General features: G+C 36.1%; 1 protein-coding gene across 1 annotated transcript in view; it reads right to left on the bottom strand.

Annotated features, from left to right (window-relative positions):
- LOC121733019 (fibrosin-1-like protein) overlaps positions 1–17698 on the bottom strand; it is a 97482-nt gene that overhangs the window by 44193 nt on the left and 35591 nt on the right. The window contains exons 3-5 of the mRNA XM_042123089.1: positions 8621–8740; positions 8192–8227; positions 4120–4146 (exon numbers count right to left, since the gene is read on the bottom strand). Coding sequence (XP_041979023.1) covers positions 4120–4146; positions 8192–8227; positions 8621–8740 — 183 coding nt within the window. The remainder of the gene's footprint in view (positions 1–4119; positions 4147–8191; positions 8228–8620; positions 8741–17698) is intronic.

The following is a 17698-nucleotide window of genomic DNA, read 5'->3' as shown; positions in this document are numbered from 1 at the left end:
AAACTACATATTTATTCTATTGTCGTCATTGTAAAATATCCTCCAGAGTCAAAAATGAACGTTTATATCAACAAAAAAGGCAAGCGTCAAGTTAATTCAGATAAAAGATAACATCGGAGCTGAGGCATCATAAATAAATATTTATGTTAACATATTATAATCCAGTCATAATGCGGCTTTTAGCTGACAACGTAGGCGTAAGATATACTACAATAAATACGGAATGAAGCGATTATATTAACATACACTCAATCAAGTTCGTCGTAAATATGAATTAATTTAATGGCCGCAATAGATTAATATCATAATGAGAAAATGATCCTAGACGATTTATAGCCGTAGACATTAATATAAAACGTGTAGACGGCTGTGATATTATCCATACTAATATTATTTATTTATTTATTTCGATTCACCAACCGAATATCATCTCACACATTCAATAAAATACAAACAATAGTAACTTATAGGTTAAATGACTTCCAATGACAGGTGAAATACAGCATGTAATGGCGACAAAGAAATTAGTGATGAAAATGATATGAGATGGAATGAGGTGAGAAACGATTGTTATTTTTTAATGTATAACAATTTGGTCCATATAAACTAAACAAGAAAATAACATAAATATAGTGCTCTTATAAAAAAGGAATTATAAATGCGAAAGTGTGTTTGTGTGTATATCTGTTACTTCTTCACGCTTAAGCCACTAAACCGATTTAGATGAAAGGCATGGAGAATGGAGATACTTTGAGTCCCGGGAAAGGACATAGGATAATTTCTATCCCGGAAAGACGGTTCAAAAGCGATAAACAAATTCTGGCGCGGTTGCGGACGTCATCTACTTAGTTAAATACAAAACGTGTAGACGTCTATGAAATTTGTTTGAATGTTATTATCGTTCAAAGTCAATTTATAAGGGTAGGAAAAAAGAAAAGTTTCCCCCAATCTTATTTTTCATTCCTCTGTTTGGAAGTCTTGTTAAAAAGAGGGTGGAGGGGCCCTACCACGCATGACCAGTAAAGTAAACGGAGGTACGGCTGAGCTTTTAATACTTATAAAAATAAAAAGCAAAGTAAATACCTCTCCCCAGTAAATGTTTAGGGATAAACGATTCGTTTGAAAAATGCATTATTGTCTTAAGTCGGGATATAAGTAGAAATGTTTAAAATAATACCGAGTAGAGTTAGTAAGAAGAAGGTAAAGCCACATTAGATATAGTACCTACTAAAGTAGGCTTATCTAAGATACTTGAGTAGGTATCCATTAGAACTGCACTTCACCTACAAAATTAACATTTTCCTACAAACATTTCCAACTACCGTTTAATGTCGTGTTATCTTTTGAAATCAATTTACACGCGACACTCGGCATTTTACATTATAAATGCGAAAGTATGTACCTCTTCACGCTTGAACTGTTGAACCGATTTTGCTAAAATTTAATACGGAGATACTTTGGGTCCCGAGAAAGGACATATGATATATTTTATCCCGGAAAATGTACGTCTCCCGTGCCATAAGTGAATTCTGGCGCAACGAATTGGCGGGCGTCATATCCCTGGAAAACGTCATATCCATGGAAAACGTCATATTTTGTGTTATTAAAAACCAAAACACAGTCGATTACAGTAACAGTATTATAATGACGGGGGGGTGAGAGGGGGTAACATTTTAGAGGCTTTAAATGAAAAAAGAAAACAAAATACCTAAAGACAGCTAGATAGTTTTCAACCCCTATAAAGTTATCCCTAGAAAACCTCCCACTTTTGAGTTATTAGGAACCAAAACACAGACGATTAGAGTAACAGTATTGTAATGACAGGGAGGATACAGAGGGGAGAGTGGGGTGAAACGAGGTGGCTCTCCCCCGGGCAGCGAAGCGGTCGCACGTAATTAGATTAAGAGGAGCAGAATCGGGGCTCGGAAACAATGCTAGTGCTTCGGAGATTGTTTGCTCCCCGTTTCAAATCAAACGCTTTATCGAGTGAGCTTCATTTTCGGGCTTGTTTAATGTTTTAATGCGATAACTTTAACTGTTATTAATTATTATGGAGGATTAATCAATTATTTTTATTATAAGTTGCGTTTTTGGATGTTTGTTACGACTCTACCGTTACAATGCTATGTTATTTTCTTGTTGTGTACGCTATTTTTCATCATAACAAGTAAAAAAAGATTGGTTTTACCGCCGAAATAAGCATAGGTAGTGGTTAATTTTATAATATGTAACTTATGAATGTTAAGGAATTGATCTGTACCTACCTATCTCTTTAACGGCCGTTCCCAATATTCAATCTGTCTCTGGTTTGACATACAACCGATCGCAGCTAACATTGAATTGACATAAAATATATGTCTCTAATGTCTAATGTGAGCTATTCCTATCTCTAGTAGGGCCAAACCAGAGATAGATCAAATATTGGGAACGGCCGTTAATGTACCAATTTATATTCTACCACACATTTAAACTATACTAGTACCTACTTAAATATGGGTTTCTAGACTATGAAAAACTTAAACATGTAACAAAACCCCATAAATTATATATCTTAATATAGTGGAAAAAGGTGCACGAAAGATTGTGTTTTATTAGTGTTCAACATAAATTTCCACCAAGAACCGACAGTAGGTACCTACAACCAATCACATATACCATAAAATTACGAAACAGAATATGTTAATTTTCACATTTACATCTTATATTGGGTGACACGAGCGTAATTCGCAGTGCAGACGCAGAGGGCGTAATGCACTTAATAACCACTGCCATCTTGCAATTACTACGGTACAACCAACCTTATGGTTACAACCATAAGGTTGATACTGGGGTGCGGCGGTGCGGAATCAGTGCCCTTTGCTACGTCGCGCGCCGTAGAGCGCTCGAGAACTCACTTTTGGCGTTTCACGACCTGTTGACTGATTAGTTGGGACCTCACAAACAGCTGTTGCCCTTATTAACGCCAGCCGGCCGTAATCTTGTGCGATTCAAAAGGTTTTTTTTTTAATATAGAGCACGCGTACGGAAAGTAAATAACTTTATTAATACACTAATAAATGAGAAACAGAGTAGCTTTTTAAAGTGTTTAAAGTTCTGACTTGACAGAACACGACTTACATTCGTCGATGGTGCTTAGAATTGCTAGATGGTGCTTTAGGTTAAACTTACGCGTGAGACAGCATGCAAGCGCGAAAAGATAGACTGTAATCCAAGCAGCATAGATGGCAACCACTGTCATCTTCGCAACACAGGATTTGCAGTGGTGGGAATGTATGGTGGTCCATTTGCCCGTTAAAAAAAGGAGCATAGAAAATAATATAATATTGTTATAGGGTGCGTGCCCCATGCCCAGTCCGTAAATTGTAACTCTGATTTTGAACCACTAAACTCAGTACGGTACGAGCAACAATGCACCATACAATTTCCTAACTTTTCAATTTACATACGTTTCAATTCATACAAAGACTAATCTTAAATGAATTGAAATATAGTATATAAATAAAATATAGTATATAAATATACCTTTAAAACTACGTGAAAAAAACCCATCAAACGCGTCAGTTTATAAACAAACGGCTCAGCAATTTGTAAACAGGTGAAGCCTCCCGAGATTAATCGTCTCCAGCCGAGTAATAAGCTCGGAGCAACTTCACCACTTACATTACTCGAACATTTATTTCCGACTAAGTTTCCTTGTTACAGAGACGCCAGTCGGGGACCGGTTTAATTAATTTACGACAAACTATAGTCCGTGCGAGTTGAGTACGTCGAGTGTCCGACATGGCAACGCAGAGGCGAAGTGTATCATACCAAAAACTATGAAAAATATCGTTCTATCGTTTCTATTCTTTTGCTGAGATATCAAAAAAATAAATACATAGAAAATATAAAATAGAGAAATGTAGAGTTTTGCGACAAAACGCGCGCTGGTGGCATAATGTATATTTTTAATTAAAATCTAATTTTCTTTCTCCTAAGTCCTATTTTATTTAATTTAAAAAACTAGTCCGTGCGTGTTGTGCGCGCATATTAATATTTTCAATTATTCGCAAGCGCAGAGACAAAGTGTAGTAGTAACCCAATGAACTGGAAATCAATGTAAAATGCTAGAGCACTCACCTTGTCGTCATCGCCTTCACTATCACACTGTAACAGAAAAAAAAAACATTTTAATGGATGATAAAATAAAACACAGAATTGAAATACTTAGTAGATTTTCTGCCTAGTTCGTACTAGGCAGAAAATCCATAAACTTAATATCATATTTGCTAATATATTTCTGTAGCTACAAAACCACCACACTAATACTTATATACTATAAAGTATAATGTATAACTTTTTTAAAAACCTACTAAGCTTAGTTACATATACCTATATAAGATTATGCAATAATTTAACCCATATCGAAATGTTGTTCAAAAGCTATTCCATAAATATTCCACACTTGTAATAAATAATTTACTACACCAGCCTTTAGCCCACAACAAAATTATAGCAAAGTTTTAGCATTTGATTGAATTAATGCTCACAAAACAAAACTTTCAATAATACACTTATGCAGCTTTGCTTTGTGGCGTGTGTATAATTTATTAAGCTGTGGCATTTCAATTCAGAGCTGTAATTTAACAACCGCACTCAGCTTTATTGTTGATGATATTGAATCATGACATAATTATATGCATACATTAATTAATGAAATGAATTATTAATTATTATGATTACATGAACATTGATTTGTTTAATAATAAATAAGCTTCATTGTTAAAGCCCTGGGCAACATTTGAGGTATTCTATATCATTAATCATACATAACAAAGAACGCCCTGACTCCTTACTCTATAGTCTATTGGAATTGGTCTAGCTACGAGTTACTTAATAGAATAAAATATTATGTTATTTTAATAGTCCTAGACAAATTATTATTGCTCTAAAATTTATTTTTTGCGGGGGCAGTACATTTTTCTATAATGTACGGAAAATTATCACGTTTGTTGTGTGGGAGCCCCCTTAGATATTAATTTTATTTTGTTTTTAGTATTAACTGTTGTGATAGCGGCAACAGATACAATCTGTGAAAATTACAGAAGTCTAGCTTTAGCGGTTCTTGAGCTACAGCCTGGAGACACACAGACGGATGGACGGACGGACAGACGAACAGACGGACAGACAACGTAGCCTTAGTAATAGGGACCCTTTTTTACCCATTGGGTACGGAACCCTAAAAAGGTAAGTAAATCTAATTCTATGGTATTTCTGGTTTGTTAAACAGCAAGTTTCTTAAAAAATTGGTTATGCCCTTTAACTTTTAAGCATATAAAGATAAGAAACAGACGAAAAGTCGAAACTATAATAACACATATAAATAAAGTAAGTATATATTATTTACTTAAACTATTTTAAAATCATTCTGTTAACGTACTAAGAAGTTAGCTATAACTAACCCTACATCAGTGACTTTAAACAAAACCCTCAAAAATAACGCAGAAACTACCTCACGAAAGAATGCAAAATAAATCACACAATTTATTAAGTAATGTTGTCAAAAAGCTAACAAGTATAAACAGTAATTATGATCCAAATCCGTATTAATTGTGACTCCCGCCTCAGTTCACAATGTCTATTCATTACTAATGTACGGTCAGCAAACAAAGCGCATCCAACCGAATCGTTCGGCGCTGAGTGGCCTCCAATTATTACACGACAAGCTGCTAAATTGTTCGTGTTGTTTGGCATAATTATTAAAAAAAATGTAGTTTAATAGTTAGTAGTTATTGTATACTCTGGGTGAATAATATAATGAGTTAATTTAAATTTAAACGACGTGTCAATTGGTATTTTTCCTGTTATATTTTCACAACAAAAATACAAAATCTACCATTTTCAAAATGCTTGTATTATAATTGGGAATTTACCAGAACTTACAAGCTGAGCACTTAAAAGTAATGCGAAAGGATATTGAAATTGATAAAATTAAATTTCTTTCGACTATCCATCAGTTTCCCTAGTCCGTACCGTAGAAAGAAAACCTTCCTATGACAGCCATGCTAAGCGTGCACAATATTTCTTTTCATTTTTAATTGCGATCAAAATATGAAACTTTTTTGCAATCTGTACCACACATATTAATGTCACGGTAAACACAGTCGTGTCTCCCACATTCTGCGACATAATTACCATTTTAATATTAAACATGTATTAATGTTACATTCGTATATTTCACTCAATTTATTTTAATTATTCAAAATTAGTCAACGTGTTATGCAATATTTTAAATGCCTACGTTATTTGAGGTCATTGCGAATTGAATATTAATTTATTTAATTAAAAATTAAATATATTATTGCAAACATGTGTAGACAAAAAAGATGTTAGCATTTTTGAATAAAAAAGAGTTACTCGCCTTTTTCCTGTCAGTTAAATTAGTATTATACAATTTTATTTAATCTTTAAAACGTTTTTAGATGAGTAATGATTAGTAATATTATATTATAAATAATACTTTCCCTATCACCTTAAAATTATAAAATTCCTAGCATTTAGTTGTTTATTTTTTTATCTAAGATGTTACTAGCTGCAAATATACAAATATAACAGTATATAAGGTACCTTTTGTATATTTTCATTAACCGTTCCGACGTTTCTAAGACGTTTTCTTTTGAAACAATTCTTTCCGAATATTCTGCCCTTATTTCGATGAAAAAACAAATTATTTCGTAAACATTTTTATGATCTCCAACGTTAATACAATATTCAGAGCACAAAATTAATTTAAAAATAAATACGCGAGCAAACTCAATATCAAAGCCTCGACTGCCGACTGCCGAGCCGCTCTCGCGAGAAAATAATAAAAAGGCCAACATTAAAAATTCACGTCTAATACAAAATGAGTGTACGATACAAAATGTACATTTTCAAATTTCCGTTGGAAACAATAGGGGATCAGACTGAAATATTACAAGCCGAAATAAATACAGCGCATGAAGTATTCAGTGGACGCCCAGGTAATGTGGCGTTCACGTTTGTATTGCGACTTTGTCGTTCATCGAAATATTTAGATTTTGTAAGCGATGGTAATTTGTATACTGTCTTTATCTGCTTTATTTACTATCATAACAGAACATGGGGCCCTATCGTTCTATCTTGGACATAAAATGTGAATCAATCTTATATTGAAAGAGAATTGAAAATTCTTAGTGCGAAATATGGATCCAGAAAATAAAAGTGCAGAGTTAGAACCGTACGTCGCGCCGCGCATCGTTGACGCAAATAATATCGACATCGTATCTCGTAGCTACGACATCGTAGCTACGCATCGTACGATATCGTATCTCATAGCTACGACATCGTAGCTACGCATCGTACGATATCGTAGCTCATAGCTACATCGTAGCTACGCATCGTACGATATCGTGGCTCATAGCTACGACATCGTAGCTATGCATCATACGATATTTTTGTCGTACGCGAACTTTGTTTTTAGAAAAAAGAAGAATTTATCACACGCATTGCAACGAAAAATCTCTAGAACCTATTGCGTTCAGTGTTAGTCATTTTCAATTGTCAATACTCAATACGATATCGAATATAACGCCGCTTTGTAGTGCACAGCTACGTCATTCGCTACGATATATTTATCGTCACAAATCTCTAAAAACCTACCTCTCAATGAACTCAATACATAATGAACGCGCCCTTAGGCTGGTAAGGGCTGAAATCTCGAGATTTAGATGCGACACACGGCGGAGGCTAACAGGGCACGCGTGTAGATCGGCGTACTGTGCTGGTAGACAGTAATCGGAAAATATTGCGTTACCTCCGAACAACTCTATAACCATTTATTGCTTCATTTGCCCTCTATAATATTCAGTAGCATTCAAATTCTATTTGAAGAAACCGTAAAAATATAATATAAATTTCCTGTTGATAGTAATAAACTATTTAATAACTACATATGGCAATGTAAAGTCATTAACCGTAAAGATATCTAATCCATGAATCGCAAAATAATTAATTCTATATATCGTGTATCATAATATTATATGATAAATTCTGGTAATAATATTTTGCAATTAAAAGATAAGGGGTATATCCGTAGCGATATCCTCAAAAGCGAACAAAATGATCATGCAAATGTACAAGCGAAGAGGTCGTGCGAAATGTTTGTTGCAATACAAAAACAAGATGTACTCACGATATAGCCTTTTCCGGAACTACAACGGCTACTGGCCTGGAGGCAGAAAAGAAAAAGCGAACTTGTGAATGGATTCCACTAATTAGGGTCTCCCCTCCCCCTTCGATTTGTAGAGCAATTCGAATTTCGGAGGAGACGGGGAGTAGCATAGGTCTGTGCAACTAACATAGAACATTAAACACATGACAGAGAACAACATTTAGAAATTGGAAGCTGATCACACTCAAAAAATTGGATCACATTGATATTTCTTAATAAAGTTACATCGCTTCAATACCCACCCAGACTAACGGAGATTTGGAGGGGTGAATACTGAATATGGTACGAGCGGTATAATTTATTCAAAGGCCGGTCGGTGGCCGCTTTGCGCGATCTCGCGTCAGTCTAGATATGCGTTAGATCGATATGGTGTGTGGGATGTATACGTACGTCACTCAGACGGTCTCGGGAGGAGTCGGGGTCGCGCGGCGCTACGGAGCTGCCCGTCAGTCGCTCCGACGCTCGACCGCTGTCATCCGACGTGCCAGCGTCTTGGAGGAGCGTTATACCCTGACAAAAGAAACATACATATATTTCGGCTCGCCAAATGACAAAAAGCAAAAGCAGGGTACAGCAAAGGAGCTCCATTGTTGAATAAAACGCGGCTCGTAGCCTCGTAGCGATCATTTTTAGGCGCCAGACGTCCGGAGCGAACTTCTCTAGATAGAGAGAAAACATGTGTCTACTTTCTATAAATCGTTGAATTAAACAAAAGACGAAATGCGATGAAGTCAGACAACAGACTTTAGGGGCCGATTGTGACAGTACAATTCAATACATATTTCATCAGGCGCGAGATAAGTATGACTGTACAGATTGCGCAAGCGGCGATAAATCGACTCACGACGTGAAATACTGTAATCGCTACTCGATTACAATAATCACTTTCGCTATCTTGTATCTCAATCGAATGATTAATTAAATATTGACGTCGAGATATCGAATCGGAATTTATTCAGCTTGTACCGTGTAAGGCAACTTTATCAATGTTATTTCTTTATTGCGTTTTTGTGTCAGGTTTTGTGTTGCAATTAAAAAGCTTCATACATATTTATGTGTTTTAAATACAATAAAAAAATTTACGATTAAAAGACAAACAAGAAACTATTTATCATATCGAAAACACTTCATGTAAATCAAGTAGAAAAAGATCGAGTCGGGGATCAGTATTGGTCTACCCCATCCTGGGCCCATAACCTAATGTGTTTTGGGATTCGACAATAAAAAGAGCCCGCCATTTATCACATTTCGCGTCTATTTTACGGTGAGGGTTCGAGAGAGGAGGTCGACGACGTGAACGCTCGACGGGAAGGATAAAAGAAAATAAAACGACCATCTTCGCTATAAACGGATAACTCCGACCGCCCTCGCTTAGTGAACATCCAGATTATTACTTGGGGTAACTTAATACGCGATTAGATTTTTTTATAAGACTATGGAGGAATAAAAGTACAGCTCAATGAACAAACCTTTTTACTCGATAACCGTTTTATTTATTAAATAGCGAAGCGCTCTACGAGGGTATTTGTTTGCTTACTCTATGTTTCTAAGCAATAGGTACACAATACACATTACTTAGAAGTATTTACTATCTTTAATATAATGATTTTTATAGTTATATTTTGTTATTACAAACGTACCTACTTAATATTTAGAAACAAAATCACGTTGACTTTACAAGTCCAAAAATAGAGAAAAACAAAAATATGTATGTACATTCTAAATATCATGTAATGATATTTAGAAAATATTTTATTCAAAAATACACATTGCGACCGGAAGATAAAATTTTATACACCAACACAAGAACCCTAATTGGCATTCTCGAGTATGATTACACATGTAGATGTTTGTTCGTTGTTTTACCGCATTACAACAGCTGCTAACATTTCTTTGGCAATTTGACAGCCGACCGCAGTCACCGCATAACCGCAAAAATTAACGCCACGAGACAAACCTTGCTTTATAAAGAAACAATTCAGTAAGTAGACGTTTCGCTACAATTTGTATATCCGTACATTTGCCGTGATAAAAACTATCCTTTATCATTTCCCGGGGGACTTAAAAGTATTTCCGTAACTTATCAAAATCGGGACCTACAACGGTTTAAGCTCAAAAAGGTTACAGACAGATGTTGCTCATGTTTATTAGTATAGATTACATAAAATCCCCGAGACCTCTCGAGTCTCGACTTGATTGAATTATTCCGCAGCAAAAAACGACATTCAAAAAGGAAACAAATCAGTCAAACGTCGACAAAAGATCGCAAAAAAACGGCGAACAAAAACCTCCGCAAGTGGCCAACAAAAAGAATATTTGACAAGATCGGTTTTTTACAACACGATACTCGTACGGTAGTCATACAACTTAAGTATCCTTTTGTAATACATGATAAACGACAATAAAAGCGACGATTGATATTAGGGCGAAGGGGGAAGTATTCTCGAGACTGGAGACATAATAAAAATTGAATACGTTAGCTTCCCCCGTAGACTATAAGACACACGCGAGTATAGTTCTAATAAAAGGGACCCGACCCTTTACATAAATAAACGGGTCGAAGTCACACGTATCAATTTAATCCTTTGCGTGCCTCCAGGATCCGGTTAATCGCGTCTAAATCTCACATCGTGAGCGGAGAATCGAGCACTCCATTATGCGTCTTTATTCTCGAATTAGCGGCGATCGTCGCTAGAGAATAAACAGTTAACTTTTATATTGTTTGCGCCGCGTAATAAAACACAAACATTTGGCAGGAGTTCCTCGTTAAAAGTTGGCGAGCGGCGACTCGGGAACTTTTCGTTTTCGGAACTACCAAGACAAATGTACGGAGGAGCTAATTCCGTAAGCCGAAGGCACTCACAAATTGTACATCCGAGTAATTTATTACTATCCTCCGTAGTACGGAGCGAACCTGTCTTTTTTATCGCGTTTACAGGCTATATAACTTGTTTCTATTGTTTTTATTGCAGGCATTTAACTCGAAATGGTCGTAGTAAACTTATTCAGTTGATATTTGGCTTGTATGCGTGTACTTGTGATGGTACTGGGTAAGTACACATTACATTTCAAACGTACTTATGTTAACTAGAGAAACTTTGAAATTTGCCCACAATAATAATCCACACTATTTTAACCTTAAACTTTGTATGATTCTAATAAAGAAACAATAATGTCACCATGTAAACGGCTAAGTACAACATTTTTGACATGGTTTACAACTTTACATCGACGTTAAGTTATTTTTCAGTTTTTTTTTTTCAATTTAAATTACTCAGTAAGTACGCACAACTTTTACCAACAAATTGTACTAAAAATAAATAATACCCAGTACCCACCTATCAACGAGCGCTTAAATAACTTTATGAGGTGACCTTTAGATCAACAATTTCGTCCTAAATAATAAATATTAATAAGCCTGAACGTTAATAAGACCAAGTGCTCCAAGATGCAACCTTACAAACATCAATCAAGGAAAGTTCACCAACCAATAACGAAGCCAGATAAAGTTGAACTTTTCGACCAACAATTGAACGAATAAAAAGGTTATTTTCCATTTTAGGACGTGAAGCCAAAAAAGGTCAACTCGGTAATGGTTTGAGGAACCTTCATTTAATATTGTAACTTTCCTTTATAATTTATTTATTACATTCATCTCAAAATCGTTATTGATCTCGACGTGTTGACTGCTGAGTGAGTTTTAAGGACATGGTTGAGTAGCTCTACGGTCTACTGTAGTACACCCCAAAATCGTCGATGCGTGTAATAAGAACACGTCAACATTTGTCGACACTGTCACATCAGCTCTGACCGACACAATCACCGCTGCCGGCCGGTGTCGGTCAGCTATGGGGCGGCCGAGGGGCGGTGGGGGGCGGCTGGACACGACCGCTAATTGAAACAACGACCGCCGCCGCCCATCACTTATTCATGAACTCCATATGGCGACGGAACGTGACCGACACGATAAATCATTCAATTGTAATTCTTTCATGAATGAACAATTACATAATTCTATTACAGGTGTAAAAGCTATTGAAGATTTGAAATGGTCTCTTTTATAATGTCAACAATCTATAATTCCATACTAATATTATAAATGCGAAAGTGTGTCTGTCTGTCTGTCTGTTACTTCTTCAAGCCCAAACCGCTGAACCGATTTTGCTGCTATTTGGTATGGAGATACTTTGAGACACGGAAAATGACATAGGATACTTTTTGTCCCGGAAGGAACGAATTTTGGCGCAACGGGCATCATCTCAGAAGTAGATGAAGCTAGGTAGGTACAGACTGCAGGCTAAACACAACTTGAAAATCTCTCAACAAAAATTGAAGTAGAAGGAGCCGTATTAGTTTTGTAGGTCTCTTTGGTGGGTCGAGGAGTGAGCGGAGAGGGTGCGTGCGCATGGATTATTATTATTGGTAAATGACACGATGACACCTTATTAGTTAAGTATAACTTGTGGGTGAACCATACAACCTATTATGATTGTCAATAATTATATTAATTGTGAATTAATCAAACATAATGTTAAATAGCGTAGATGGCTATTAAAAATACCATGTGGATATAAATAAAACACGGTAAAAAACTCTTCAATTCAATTTATGCAAAAATAAATGAACATTTATGACAGCAACCGCGCACGTCCTACCGAAGGTGAAACATGTGTAATTAAATATGAAAATTACGTTTACATACGTTGTTATAGAAATAAGTGTTGTTATGTTATTATGATAATAGCTAGCGCTAACAAGGCATAATTAAATAACATATGCTATTATATTTCACACAAATTGCACATAAGTACGTAAATAACTTATTTCGTTTTAACACAGTAGGTACGAATGGTATTTGAAGACGCGAGGGGATGAAGTGTGCAACTAGTAATTAGAATATTTCCTTTTTTTGGGTTTTAAGAATGCACCTGACCCTAACTTGACTACATACTCGACCCTAACTTGAACTACAGACGACCTCTGTGGCTCAGTGGTGAGCGCGTTGGTAGCTCAAGCCGGAGGTCGCGGGTTCGAATCCCGCCGACGGAACAAAAAGTTTTCAATGTTCCCGGGTCTGGATGTGTATTAAATATGTGTATGATATAATAAAAATCTTAAATATATGTATAGTATAAAAGTATTAAATATATTTCCGTTGTCTGGTATCTGTAACACAAGTCCTTTAGGTACTTAGCACGGGGCCAGACTGACGTGGTGTGAAGCGTCCATAGATATTATATTATTATTATTATTATACTTATACCTAGATCTCAAAATCTGTAAGGTCTAGAAATCAGATTTTTTTACACAAGTAATTTCAGTTCATGAAGATTAAATGCTCAAGACGAAAACACGATTACTGAAAAAATGCTCAATAGTTTCTTTTTTACAAAAAAACCTTGTTTTAGACACATTTTTGCTTGGATCTTCTAACTAACTTGGCGGTGATTCCGCGTCGTCCTTTTTCACCTGGCATATGAAAGACCTGACATGTGAAGAGAGGACGATGTTTGATTTTTTGGGTCAGCAGCCCTCTTAATATATAGTCCGATATATTAGCCCGATGATGAAATAGGTATTTAGATACCTAGAGGGTTGGTTCAAAGTATAACGGAAAAAATTAATTATTGTCCTTACGTTATAAAATGTTAGTTAACCACTTCATAAACTTAAGTCCTCGTTTAAGTTTTATTTTAGTGAAGGTGTGAGACGTGTTATATTTATTGCAACCTTTGAAGTTCGTTTATTTTGCTTCGTCTTAATTAAGTACTCGTTTGCTGCTCTTTGTGGCCATTTTAAAGATTAAATCATAAGACTAGTCTGGTAAGTCTATAAAAGAAACAAATCATTCAAAAAGGACAGTTTAAATGTTTGAGCTATATTACCCGACTAAGACAGAAGAAGAGGGATGTTTTTCGAAAGTTGGTATAAATGTATGCATATTCTGTCTTTTCTACTTGTCTCTTTCGAGCTTGAGGGGTGTAGAAGCCCCATGATTTGGGTAGTGGGTAGGTACTAGGTACACATAGAATCGGCTTGGCAGCACACACACCACCATGACTAGTTTTTGACATCTCTCAACATCACTGTCGTCCATGACATGAGTGCACGAGACAATATAATTATTGTGGATCTAATACACTGGCTATTCTAAGGAATAGCCAGGGAGACCATTTTTGAAGAAGAAGAAGAAGACACACTTAAGATGTATCATTAGAAACGTCTTTATCGCGAGAGCGACACTAGGAATTAGGAACGTTGAATTAGGGAAGGTTTCTTAAGATTTACAAAACTATTTCATTCACAAGAATAAAACATTACAGTAGAATTTATTGACAGTAGTCCAAGTTTATCTACTTTAGAGCATCGTTACTTCTGAACTTCCTCTGTTCGGAGCTTGTATCTTATTAAAACTTTCAACACTTAACTACTTAAGCCGGTATAATGATACCTATTTGTGATGGCAAAGTAGTGCTAACTTTGTAAATCAATTAAGCGTACTCCATTATTATACATAATGGTAAGTATTATGAACAATATTATGCTCTCACATAATATTTAACAAAATCCTTTAACCTTTAATGTAAAGCCGCTTTCTTTGGCCAAACGATAATAATAATATTAATGACGTCTCTTTTCAAATATGAACGATGAATGCGACAAAATACGATAAAAAATAAAAACGTTTTTAGTTTTTTATAATGCGAACGAAACCTAGGGTAAATGTGCAAGAGTTATGTTTTACCTCTTTCATCGTCTCGTCTCCAAAATGTAACACACGGTTACATCTGACGGGCTGACAAAAGGTTGGTGTGATCTGATATATTAATGAGGTGGTTAATGCGTCATTATAAAGTCAAGCGCGGGGGACCTTTGGCCGACAGTCGCCGACACGCCGACACTCGCCGACACCGACACTCGCCGACATCAGGCGGTGTCGGTAAGTGGCGTTGCATAATTTATTTATGTCGCAGCACGTCCCTCGTTGGGCCGACACCGAGCTGTGCCGAGATTCCGTTCTAATTACTGTGGCGTCTAGCTTCACGCTCGATATTACCGCAGTATAAGTAACAAACGGTACAGTATCATAATTCATATCGTAACAGCTTATTCTCATTTAAAACACGAATGTTTAAAGACAGGGGCAATACAAAATATTTCTTTCAACTGTGCGCATAATTTTGTGTTTCCTAATATATATTTTTTTATTTGTGTTATGACAAATAAAAATAATGTAGACTTTGTATCGTGGCTTGGCTCAACCGTGTCCTTAAACTCAGAAGTCAGACCCTCCGAACATAGATATAACATTTACAGGCGCCCCGCGTTACTCCATCATTTTGCTATTTAAAGTTATCTGAAATCACGCATAAGTTTGCGGCACGCGTGCGGCCATCAGGCGGCCTGCTATAAACATGATCTACTGTATGGTATTTACACTGTGATATTACTGCCGAGTTAATAATCTCGATTAAATTACGCGCCGACTACACGACTTTGTAATTGCCAATTAATTTATACCTTTGCCGATTTACGTGTTTATTTATGTGCTTATGTCGTATCTGCAGACGTTATCTTACAAGTTGATTAGGTAAGACGGTTTGCACTTTACGCTAATAGCTTGTAATGAAAACAGTTAAGACCTAATAATGGTTTTTAAGTGAATGAAAAAGCGTAATGTCGCTTAAGGCCGCTGTGCCTATAATGCGAGGACGATCTATCCGGTTGGACTGATCGCAGGCCGATCTGACCGGAGTCTGGACTCATTCGTATAGATGGGAATGCACAAAAAGTGTCCGGTATGGAATTTGTTGAAGTTAGGGTCGGTAGATTTAGGTCATGTAGATTCAAAAGCTTGGCTCTACATGAGATCTGATATCTTTTTCACAGGGCAAACCTAATATGTGGTCGTCTTGGCAACATTTAACATGAAATGTTTTTGGTGGAATTACAGTTCTTTTTGTAATATGGTTCTTGTAAGTACTTAAGAGGAGTCCACACCGCCGTTTTTCCATACAAACGCTGTCCCCTGTTTCCTCCCTGGATAATGCCGGTAGAGTTATGATTTTTTTCCTGAATATCTATGGCCACTATTAGCATGTCCCTATGTTCTATTTTTTTCATAATTTTATTATTAAAAAAGATAATAACGTCCAAAAACCCAAAAAAATGGCAAGATTTTCCTCTGTGTTTAAACACCCATAGAACAAAACTGGCTAAAATATACAAAAAAAATAAAACATAGGAACACAGCTCAAGCCTTGCTTTAATTCTTAATGAAAATGAAAAAAGTACTTAAATCGGTTAAGTTTTGGAGAAGGAATCAGCGGACAACGAATTGAACATTTTCTGTTCTTTTATTAGAACTTTTGTCGTGTTGTCTCTATCGCGCTCTGCGGTGGGAGACTTGAGATTGGTGAGACAACAATACATTTTCAAATACCTATTTTTAATTTCTCTCACCCCTGGTGTATCCTCTTAATAATAGGTTTTTAGTTACTGTCTACAGTCCCGTGTGTCTTTCATGTCCTAATTATTCTTAAAATCGGTGAAAGTCTCATATAAACTTCAACCCTCCATTTTAGGGGATGGGGGGCGAAAGTTATAAGTTTATGATTTTTTTTGTTAGTTGTATACTTAACTTAGATTACATACCTACCAAATTTCAGCTTTCTAGCAGTTCAGGAATTAGCTAAACATTTTGATGATCATCAGTGTGTCAGTGAGTCAGTGACGAAATCTGTGTACTTTAGATATCAATAAAATCTAAAGTTAAGAGCTATTCAATTGAGACTTTGTATTTTAATTAGTCTACTATTGACATCATATCCTGAGAATATGAACTATCTGGTATATCGAAAACCAACTCTATTCAGGGTTCAAACGACGAAACACTTCGAGAAAAGGTAGGTAGTGGCCCTTGCGCTTCGCTTCGCTTGTCTTGGCGAGTGCACTACCGTGCACCCAGATAACTTGCCCAGACGGAGCAACGGAGTTACATCATTTCATAGTAAGTATATTTGCTAGGCTAAAAGCTTTAAATAATTTCAACTTCAAACATCATAATATTGCGATATTGCGAAGTCGTAAAGTTTAAACGATAATCTTTGCAGTATAACGCACAAAGAGGTACACACGATAAAAACTCAATGAAATGAAGATACGGCATTATGATTTCATAATAGCGAAAAACTTTATCACTACTAAGTAATACTTTTAACGCCTTTACAATAAGTGAAATAAACCAATTCCCACAGCGATTCTGCGGTTCCGCAACAAAAATATATTTATCCCATGTCCTTTCCCAGGACTTTATCTGCATACCAAATTTCAGTAAAATCGGTTCAGCGGATCGGGCGTGAAGTGGTAACAGACAGACAGACACCTTCGAATTTATAATATAAGTATGGATTATATCGAACATAAACATTATTGCGGACGTTTCGAGTTTCTACTTTCCATCATAAA

Source organism: Aricia agestis, chromosome 13 (genome assembly GCF_905147365.1).
Source record: "Aricia agestis chromosome 13, ilAriAges1.1, whole genome shotgun sequence".
In the NCBI taxonomy this organism is placed as follows: domain Eukaryota; kingdom Metazoa; phylum Arthropoda; class Insecta; order Lepidoptera; family Lycaenidae; genus Aricia; species Aricia agestis.
The sequence above is the reverse complement of the archived record's forward strand: the minus strand, read 5'-3'. Positions and strand labels throughout refer to the sequence as shown.